Source organism: Stegodyphus dumicola, chromosome X2 (assembly GCF_044657685.1).
Source record: "Stegodyphus dumicola isolate Sdum_Otavi_A_Nest chromosome X2, ASM4465768v1".
Classification (NCBI taxonomy): Eukaryota; Metazoa; Arthropoda; class Arachnida; order Araneae; family Eresidae; genus Stegodyphus; species Stegodyphus dumicola.
In genome coordinates this window covers 16,811,557-16,822,805 of record NC_140781.1, presented here as the reverse complement: position 1 = coordinate 16,822,805, position 11,249 = coordinate 16,811,557, and the positions used below count along the sequence as shown (strand labels likewise).

Below are 11,249 nucleotides of genomic sequence, written 5' to 3'. Positions count from 1 at the left end.
GAATCCCAAAACTGGTCAAATGAATAAGATAAATTGGTAGTTTTACCTCGGTTTGTACCCCGGCTGGCGGATTAGCTTCACGTACGTTTTCGTTACATAGGCACAAACAAATTTCCTTTAGAAAGTCCACCAACAAGGTATTCATTTAGGCAGCTAGTTGTTTACAATACTCAAACACAAATATAGCTCTCGTGTTGTTTACAATACTCAAACACAAATATAGCTCTCGTGTTGTTTACAATACTCAAACACAAATATTGTGAAATTCTTGCAGTTTCATTGTAAAAACGAATATTGTGCATGCGTAGATTTTTACCGCATACAATAAAGACGCTTCAATCCAAAAAAAGTTTATTTCAAAAAAGAAATTAAAACAAATGCATTCCCAAAGGATTTGTGTCGATAAACACTAAAATGTTTTACATGAAAAATTAGTTTTACACAAGTATTTCTTTGAAATAGTGAAGATGAATAATATTTTTTAGAGTCAATCGAAATGATCTTCAGGATCAAAACGGATCAACGGAATATTCTCTCTATAATAATACTTCCCCTTTCTCCGTTGGATAGACGTTAATACAAAAGCACATAGAACAATTACAAAAATGATAAGTACGATATTTATAGCAGCAAATATTTTTACGGGAAAAGAGTCAGAGGAACAGTTGGTCTTGGAGGAAGAGTTGGTTATTGAAATAAGCGGTGTTTTCTTAATTTTGTAAAATATCGATTTAAGGGATTTTAGTGAGGGCGAGAGTCTTGCAGTTAAGTTGCATGAGAAAATTTCAAACTTTCCAGATGAATCATAATACTGATCATCTCTCTTTTTTATTCGCGGAGATGTAAGTGATAAAGGAAACGAAGGTTCTTGCGCGGTTGGAATTATAACCATGTCAGTTAAGCCGAAGGAATCCGTGTCCGAAACGTTGATTTGAGATTCATCCAGTGACCTTATATTTTTATCACTATATTTTGAAATATCCTTATTTTCTTCGGTAGCGTTGTTGCAGATATTTGGGCAAATACCGTTACATACAAGTACACCGCAAGTTAGGTTCCTTCTTAGTTTTAGTGGTAAAACGAAAGGCTTTATTGCTGAGACAACCACGAAGTGACTCTTCCTAGAATGGGGAAGATTCCTGAAATGGAAAATATCATCAGAATGAGGGCAGTTATTTGCATCAGACAATCTATACGTAGCGTCTTCATTATGGATAAAGCAATTCTTGACCATCATATCTTTATCTTCCTCTTTGTCATCAAAGTAAACCATCAATGCTAAATCATCATTAGAATTTTGTGGTAACAGGTCAACGTCTAGCTCCATCGATAATATGAGAGTGAATCGTAACGTAATATTCTTGTTTCTACCCTGCTTTGGTGCAGACAAATAACTTTCAGTTAGATTACTGAGTTGACAAAGAATTCTCCTTTCCAGAACGTAAGAAGAGTTGACGTCATCAACTACGATAGTGTTAGCTATATTGTAAGTCCCAGACTCTCCAAATATTTGTGAACCGCACTCTGATATGGGCAAGTCTAGCGACACTGTCCTTACTGGCGATTTTTCGAAAATTCGTACACTGGAAAAGAAAACATAAGTGTTAGATTTACAAAATATCACATTTGTTCACAACAAAATTAAGCTGACGTAATTTTTGTTTATACAAAACTGCATGACTGGAACTCAACGCCGACTGCCTTCAGCGCAACCACACGACTGGCATATACAAAACTGCATGACTTCAGGCAATACTAGAACCACGAAAATTTGATATGCTTATAACCAAAGTAGCTAATCATTTTGACCATCATATGAAAAAATATTCAAAATATGAAAATGCTTAATGTCGAAATCCTTCATTAAGGAAAAAAAATAAAATATGTTTAATGCAATTTAATTATTTGAACAGAAAACTGAAAAGTATTAAATATTTTTATATGCATGTTCATACGTTTTCCATCCTACACATGTAAGAGCAAACCCGCAATGACGGATTAATAAACGTCAAGGTAATTTAATATTTTATCAAAATTTAAACTAAGGTTGTACAGCAATTATAAACGATTTATCGGATTTTCAATATAGTAATTTAAAAATATTACGAGTAGAAGAATAAATGATACATGAAAATAAACTGAAATATTTAAAGTTTCGTTCGTAACTCGAAAAAATGTTCAATGTGGCTTGCACTGGTCATGCTTCTACACGGTATTAGAGTTCCATCTACATTTACGCTACTAATAGCCACAATTGCACTTTTAATACGATACTTGAGCTCAACCAAAATTTCTGGCAGTGTGGGGTATGTAAACTAAGTTTAATATATCTTCCAAAAATAAAATAAACCGAGATCTGGAAACAACGTATACAGCATTAAATCATCGCTGGCGTATCGCCTAAGTCGCTGGCGTATTGCCTAAAAATTTTCTCTTTGAGATAATCCCACGAATTTTAAAATGAGAAGTAAGCGTGGATATTTAACATTTCGTGCATGATTATTCCATGTGTAATATATTTTTTGAAACTGTGTTTAGAAACCAATAAATCATTTCTAATCACACTATATATTACTCGGAACTTATGTATTAGCGCGCAACCATCTTGGCGCAGTGTGGCTATTTTTAAAAGAAAAAGGTGAAAGAAGAGGCCTAATGCTGCCTAAATGTTACTTTCAAACTGATGACTATTTACTTCAAATTAAGGTAGGACGGTTTAATCCTAGTATCCGGTGCACACGGATTTGGCTACTTTTGGCGACTTTATGATGAGCAGTAAAAAACGCGACATATACGATGAGTAGTAAACGGGTCATTCAAAGAATATATATAGTTATACATAGTATATACTATGTATATACACACATAGTATATACTATGTATATACACACATAGTATATACTATGTATATACACACATAGTATATACTATGTATATACACACATAGTATATACTATGTATATACACACATAGTATATACTATGTATATACACACATAGTATATACTATGTATATACACACATAGTATATACTATGTATATACACACATAGTATATACTATGTATATACACACATAGTATATACTATGTATATACACACATAGTATATACTATGTATATACACACATAGTATATACTATGTATATACACACATAGTATATACTATGTATATACACACATAGTATATAGTGTATAGTATATATATAGACGTTCTTTGGATCATTTTTGGTGTTGGCGATAATTTTCAAAATCGCGCCAAGGCTGCACCGTATACTAGGATATTACCAGGTAGGACTATATTTGTATAGAAAGAAAAACTAATATTAAACCACCCTTTTATTGCACAGAAATATTTTTATTTGTCGCCAGTATTTTGAGCCTACATACGAAAAACAATTGTTTCATACTAACGAATCCTAAATGCAAAAGGTACCAACTATCCTCCTCTTCATCATATTACTTAAAGATAGCTCTATGTTTTCTACTCGAGATAGTTTACTTATACTACACACTTAGTTATTCACGAGTCTTTCGCGTGTAAAGCTAAGCGTCTTTTAATGTGCATAGTATGCATCCTCTTTCCACGTTTCGGTTTCAGAAGCACACATTCCTGGCTTCCTTTCCGAACTTTGCTTTCGAGAGAAGCGGGACGTACTTCTAACTTTTAATACATACCTTTATCTTCATTGCCAAATTTGAATGACTGGTTGAAGCGTTATACAAGAATCATGCGATAAACGTCAATTTCGAAATGACGCGGTTATTTTTAAGGTAAGGGGAGGTTTTTTTATGATAAGGGGAAATAACCAAATTAAAATGAAAAGTTAAAGCACTAATGTAAATTATTGACTTAGGTAATTTGTTTTATCTTGCACACATATACCAGGTTTTATTCTTCATAAGATTATATATATCATGTTCTTTAGGATTAATGCATATATTAATCTTAGTTTTTTTAAAGTTTCTTTTAAACTAAAGTCTATTTTACCAACAGAATTTAAAAAATTGACCTTTTAAAAATCTACGCAATTCGCAAGAATACTACGAAAAGTGTAGTTGGAAGGGCTAGATAAGTTTCTCGAACAAAATTAATGAACTTAAGATTTAATTAAGGAATCAAATTAAAAAACGCAATCTCCCATGGCATTATACTATACTGTGTATGTTAAATCCTCTTACTCTGGCAATCAAAATTTTTTCCTACGGCATTACTTGCATTTATTAGCAGCACACATTTAGCCTGTAATGCACTGGTTAATCTTCGAAGAGAATATGAGCTATTGCCAAGAGAAATTTTACAACATTTAAAGTCATTAAGGGGTGTTGGAACCCCCAAAATCTTCAAAAAATTGTGATTTCGGATTTTTGAATTTTCAAATTCTCTACACTTTTATTTTTCTAAAAATACAATTCTTTAATCTCTATGAAAATTAGAACCGTAAAAAAAATCTAGTTTTAATTTGTCATCTACTGCTGTGATCAATGAGGATTTTTACATAAAAACGCGTTTTTCTCCAAACGTGATTTTTTTATACTCCATGCATCTTTTCTCAGAAACTACTGCTCACAGGTATCTAAACTTTTTATGGCTTATTTATTAGGTTCCCTAATATTTACTGAAATGAGCTTTTTGTAATAAAAACATTTTTAAAATTTTTTTTTTTGTGAGAAAAGTGTTAAATTTTACTATGTCTAACAAAATATTCTGTAATTTACTCTAAAATTCAAAATGTTTCAAAAGCTCATTTCAGTATAATCAGATAGGTATACTTTAATTGCAGAAAAAATTTCAAGCTTGTATCTACAGCAGATTTTGAGAAAAGGTACACTGAAAATGGCCAATTTAACACTGTCCGTATAGGGGTTTCTGATACCCCTTTTTTAGAATCCAGTATTACTCAAAGAGCTTAATTTCTTAGTCATGTCAGCAGGTTAAGTACCTTCATTAGCGTCACATTGCGATATACTTTGATAAGTGTTAAAGAAGACCGAAAATATGCGTCAATTTAAACATTAGCAAAATGTTCAGTGATATTTCTATGAATAACATACCTGCACATTTTACTCGAATGGTAATCTTTTGCATATAACATACCGGTGAAATCACTTTTAAAACTGAACAGTAGGTGTACACCAGAAATATCACATGCCATTTTAATACTTGGAGTGTTAGGCTTGCCAAATGAAGAAAGAGGCAGCAACTGAAAATAAATTTTATAATTTAAATTTTACAGTTCGAAGTAAATTTTTAACTATAAGGGAATTAGCATTCAATACGCCTCTAGATTCTGGGTCGGTTAGGTTAGGTTAGGTTAGGTTAGGTTAGGTTATTTAATTACGGCAAAGCCTCGAGGGCTATCTGCCTAATGGGAGGGATGCCTTCGTGGAGGACTTTCCAAGGGAAACTGGTTCGTATACACGTTACACATGGGGAAAACCACGAAAACACCCATGCAGCCAGCCCGTTCGCGTGATTCGAACCTCGGACCAAACTACCAGTGTTCAGCGACTTTACCGCTCGGCCGCTGGTGGGCCCTAAATTCTGGGTCGAATTTCGTCGTTTATTCGGATTAAGAAATATTCTGAATATGCAACTATTGTGTTTGAAATTGCTACATTGATATCGATTCAAATTTATAGAGAAAAGACAACCAAGATGAAAATCAGAATTGAGAAATATACGCAATGCATTTTAAGTACAGAAGTTATAACTTCCAAATATTAGTTGTTTAAAAACATTAATGGAGAAAAATTGAACTGGTGGGACCCCAGTTCAACAAGAAGGGAAATAACGTGGTTCTTATCAAGGCAAGACCCCCCCAAGACGTACTTTTATCCAAGGAACTTAGCTACATCAGATTAGTGGGTTTGTGGAGAAAGAGGAAGCCCCGAGCACTATTCAAATGCTCCCTCACAGCTGAACATCATTTAAAAGTTCGGAATTCAGAAACTGAAATGACTCTTTTTATAAGATATGCTATCAAGAACAAACATCTTGGGGAAAAAATCATAAATATAATGAACTTCTTGTCCACAAGAGGTTCGGAGTTATGCAACACAACACATAGTAATAGCATAACAAAGACGTTGCCTCAAACAGAATTGGAGCTATCCTCCATAGCATGCAAGTGCGAAAGGCACCAACTGGAAAAACATCAACGTAAAAAAATATTTCTTTCCAGCTCTGACAAACACCTGGTCAAGCGGTATAGAGACGTAATATCCGCTGGAAGTGGAATTGCCCGCGGTGTGGAACACACCAAATACAACCCATTGCAAGCAACGCCTGGTGGGACCCCTTGTGAGCCCTGTGGGATGTAATTATCTGGATAATTAGTGCAACTGGACAACACCCACATTGGCAATTGTTAAGCAATGGGTGTCCACCACACTTCATCATACCCATACTTATCCAATGGAATAAAGATTTAATAAATTAAGGCAAAGCATTCGAGAGCTTACTACTGGAAAGGAAGATGTCTTCGTAGAGGACTTAAGGGAAACAAGCTCATGTTACTCATGTAGAGGAGTGCGAAAACTCCCATGCAGTTATCACCATTCGCCATTACTTGAACCCAGGCCGAATTAAGTGTTCAAAGGTTTTCTGCTTGACAGCTGGTGAGCCCTTTGCCTAGGGAGGAGATGGCTTTGTGAAGGATTTTAGTATTCGCTTTATACAACTATTCAAAAGATTTACTAGGACATAAGAAACTTTCAGTTATTTCTTAAATAAATAGGTATTTCGTAAACTTTTTTCAGAAGATAAATTTATCTTTGGACTAAAGAAACTATACAAGGCATAAGAAAAGAACAATCACAAATTGATACGTTTGAGATTATCTGGATTCCTTTTAAAATCTTGACATTAATCTTCTCTTTTTAAAACTTCATTTTAATTTCTTTCGACAATGTTTTAGTAGATAACTTTATACCTTTTGCCAGGTATCGAATGCAAGTTTAAAATACTGAGTATTCGTCAGCTCCTAATTGTCCTATTTTAGCAAGGAGAAAGATTTTTCAGTGCAGCATCCACTTCTCTATCGCTGCAAAAAGTATGACTTGAATTGGAGTTCACCTACAAACAACGTTCCATAATTTCGAAGCCGATTAATATAGTTCTCGGTGACTAATTTAGCCTTCCCATTTGTTCTCCTGACCAATGGATTACTTCTAAATATTCCACGATAAAGTTTAAATGTTTAAGGTTTTAGAGCAGACAATTTTTGAATTTCATTTACCGTTAAAGTTATTGCCTTAATGTTTTAGGGTTTTGAAGAATACTTCTCACTATTGATTTTTTTTTCGTTCATTGAAACCACCTGGACTACCAGTTCAATGTTATAGAATTACATTGTGGGCAATGAATAAAATCTTTACATTTTCATCATTTCTGTGAAGAACAATAAGGTTTCAATGCCTATCCAAATCTCCCGCTTCTTGCCACTTACGTTTAAAACTGAACACATTTACTTAAGATTTAAAGAGTCATTCCCAAAGTTGTGCAAGAAGAACATTTCATTAAATGTGGATAAATTTTTCTACCAGAACCGGTACTCTTTGCTCGTTAAACGTTCGTCAAGAATGGCATAATTTGTTCCATTTAACCGTCTTACGACAAGGATGACCAGTACACCCCCCCCCCCAAAGAAAGGGTCCAGTTTAGTCCCAGTTTTAAGGGGAAGCCCACAAGGTATGTGTGAGAGAGTCTCTTTCTCCTTTTATCTTCAAATACCGTTGACTTAAAGTCAACGGTATTTGAAGTGCACCCTCATGCCTCAAAAACACTATATACATGCAGCCTGCTCCGGAATTGAAGCTTGGGCCCAAGGCAGTGGCAGCTAGCTCGAATACCACCGTTCCAATATGGCGGCTAATTGTGTATATTTATAATTAATATTTGACCTTTATTTTTCTCCTTGGGAAATGTGAGCAATATTTCAAAATTAACCATTTGCGGTCTGCTCTCAACCATCATAACAAAGAAAACTATACTGATCTTGTATCATTAAGTTGACAAGCTTCATAATTTTGCATATTATTCATTACTGCTTGTCCAACGAAAAATAATTCCGACCAGCATGATACCTATGTATGAATTTAATACGACCTCAAAGGGTTCATATTTAGCGAAATTAAGCTCAGATATAAATTTGTATAATGAACTAAACCACAAATATAAAAGATGTTTATTTTTCAGTAAATGAAATTAGCTGGTGAACGAACATATTTTCGAGTTCTGAGTAATGCCATGCAGCCATTCCGACCGCTGGTAGATTAGGTTATTTAAATATCCCAAAACAATCGGAAGCTATCTGCCTAAAAAAAGCATGCCTTCCTGAAGGGCTTTCAAAAAAAGAAAATTAGTTCATATTCACCTAACAAATGAGGAAACAACCTCACAGCTCACCTGAGGTTCGAAGTACCAGTAATCGGCGGTCTCAAATACTCAACCATTTCTAATCCCTTGTTCACTAGTAATCAAACATGTACGAGCTATAAATTTTCCTCTGTTTAATCCTCTAGACACTGGTAAGAGGTTAGGAAGTTTTAGAAAGGACATTGAAAAATGTACCAAAATCTTGAAAGCCAGAAACTCAGCTAAAGCTGTTCAGGTTTGTAATAATGCTTTCTCAAGATGCTTTAACTCCGCAGCTTGCATTAAAACTGTTCAACTCATAAATACGAAATATGTAATAAAGGACAACTTTATTTCCAATTTAGAAGTATTCTTGATTTGAACTAAACACCAGTTTATAAAAATTTAATTTAGGCTATATGTTTTAAGTAGCAAAGCAAGTCCAAAAGGTAACTATATATAATAAAATATCTAAAGCGTAGAATATTGTGGTAACGTAATTATCTCGTGAAGTAAATTAGCCTGTTCGATTTCCTTTAAACAAAGACTAGAAAACTTCCGATTTTTTTAAATTTAATTATTTCCTCCTCCTCACTTTCTTCTCTCAATATTCATAAAGATACTGGTCGTTTTTATTCGTAGCTCGAGTAACATAAACCGAAATTTATCAAACAAGTTAAATATTTGTACAAATTTTAGTTTCGCTAACTCGAGCTTATAGTACTTCAGATGATTTGTAATATTTACACTAATTACTTTTATAACCTGAGAATATTTTCCATCTCAGTACAGCACCTGCTAAACAATGTTATTAGGAAAGGCATTGTACCAACTTGATATTTCCAGCAAAAAGACTTAATATTGACATTACCTTGGAAAACACTCAAGTGACTTTAGATTGGAACTTCAGACATTGTTGCATTCTGACCGCTAATAATATCTGTTACATTAAAATTGCGAAATCTGGAATAGACAAAACTTTCTTTTAAAGCTAAATTAAATGAATGTATAATAATAGAAGAAAGTCTTGACAAAGTTTGCTGTATCACAGGGAAATAGGTAAATGGAAGATTACTATGCGTCATGTTTCACGCATTGAACTAGGAAAACAAGTAACTTCATATTTTCACGAATATTTTCTGCAGCTTAAGAAGGTTCTATAGTCAAATCTTCGAAAACAGTACTGTATATCCATAAAAGTTACCAGATGCCTCTCCTCTTAATCCTTTTATAATTATTTGGCGTGTTATTTAGATTTCAGTAACTGTATATTTGAAACGGCTAAAGTGCAGAATCGCCCACTTATTTGTTTGGCGCTTTTTTCAAGAGTAAGAAGAATTGGATTTTTGTCAATTTTCTTAAGACTTTTTAAGTGAAAATAGGTCGATGTGTACATGGATAAAGTCAAGGGAGTACACAATGCCATTTTCGTGCAATTATGGTGATTATTTTTAAGTGAAAATAGGTCGATGTGTACATGGTTACCGAGCATGTGCAATTCTTAAAAACGCGCCAAGCAGTGGGCGATTCTGCACTTTCCCCTTAGAAACACATCGAAGTTCTTTTGCAGATTAAAATACAGAATTTTTCATCGAGATAGCGCAGCAGTGTTTCACAAAATCACAATTATATGATTTCTTGTTTTAAGATTCCGTTACTCGTCTTGCTATTTGTTTGCTCAAGATCAGTTATTTGTCCCGTTTTTTGTTGATGTAACAAACTATGAATATTTGGAATCTAACATGAATTTCCCTGATTAAAGAATAAAACCACTAAGTTATCAAACCTTCTTGATGTCCTGTGCAGAACTGTTAAATTGCTTTATTCTGAAATTCTATTACACAGAAAGAGTCTTCTGAGGTTTACTGTGGAAGTTTTTCTCGTCGTGAACCTTAATGCACTTAACCATGAGTACGTCCGCAAATAAGAGTTATTTCAGTAGCAGATCGGAAAATTTAGGCAAATGCGAATTACTTGGAAGTTGCTACACGAAACGCATTAACTCGCCGAATTCTTTTCTGAGCCATTTAGTCGGCGAATGACAGCATAATTCAACAAACCGAAAAAGTGCTTGGAAATAATTTATGTGAGTTCCAGAGTAAACTTGATATAGACGTGACAGCTGTGAGCATTATTAATAAAAGTTTATTTTAACATTTGCCCAAAATTTTTTTTCAAAGCAACTTTTCATACTTATTTATCGTTATTAGCAGAGTTTCTTCAAAAAAATTAAGTCTCCACATAATCGAGATACCTGTTTTAAAAACCTATAAAAATAAGAATTTGAGAGAAAATACCAAACATTCTGGTAAATAAAGTTCAGAGACAGATTCCGTTAAGATGTTAGGGATCACATGACGAGCTGGCAGATGATGGTCAGGAAAGTAAGGTAAAGGTAAAAAGACATTGCTTACTGCATATGAACCAATCTGATGGAAAGCGATGAAAGACAAAAGTAATAACGTTCTAAGAACTTGTTTCGATTTTAAGTAACGAACTAATTCCAATCAAATTGCAGTTTAAATTAAAATTTACAGCTTAGTTTTTCTAATCAATGCATCAATTAAAATGCATATATTTAAACACATAATATGAGACTATAATCTATATAGAAAAACATTTTTACATACGAAGAAAAGAATGAAAACTGTCAAATTCAAAGCAGAGTTGGCGATTCTGTTGTACCTATTGGGGAAAAAAATCATCTTAATAACTACATATAATACCCTTAATAAGCCATTTAAAATTAAACGTATTATAAATACGTAGAAGAAAAAGATGGGTATGCAAGTATAAACATACATTGTAAAACGTCGAAATCCTCTGTTGACCGCGTCAAGTTAAAGAAACGAAAAGCAATGCAAAGTGCACTTTTTCAACAATTTATTTATAAA

General features: G+C 33.7%; 1 protein-coding gene across 1 annotated transcript; it reads right to left on the bottom strand.

Annotated features, from left to right (window-relative positions):
• Positions 1-334: 334 nt before the first annotated feature.
• On the bottom strand, positions 335-11,249 carry LOC118202487 (uncharacterized). The gene is made up of 4 exons (XM_035374671.2): positions 11,158-11,249; positions 10,986-11,040; positions 5,052-5,200; positions 335-1,583 (listed from the first exon to the last, which is right to left on the bottom strand). Coding segments are annotated over exons 1-4 (1,302 nt in total). The 5' UTR covers positions 11,160-11,249; the 3' UTR covers positions 335-487.

Coding starts and splice junctions, on each gene's coding strand:
- LOC118202487 (XM_035374671.2), bottom strand. Junction 5,201..10,985: donor CAGTTTTCATTCTTTTCTTC/GTATGTAAAAAT, acceptor ATTTATTTTCAG/TTGCTGCCTCTTTCTTCATT. Junction 1,584..5,051: donor CATTCGAGTAAAATGTGCAG/GTATGTTATTCA, acceptor TTTCTTTTCCAG/TGTACGAATTTTCGAAAAAT.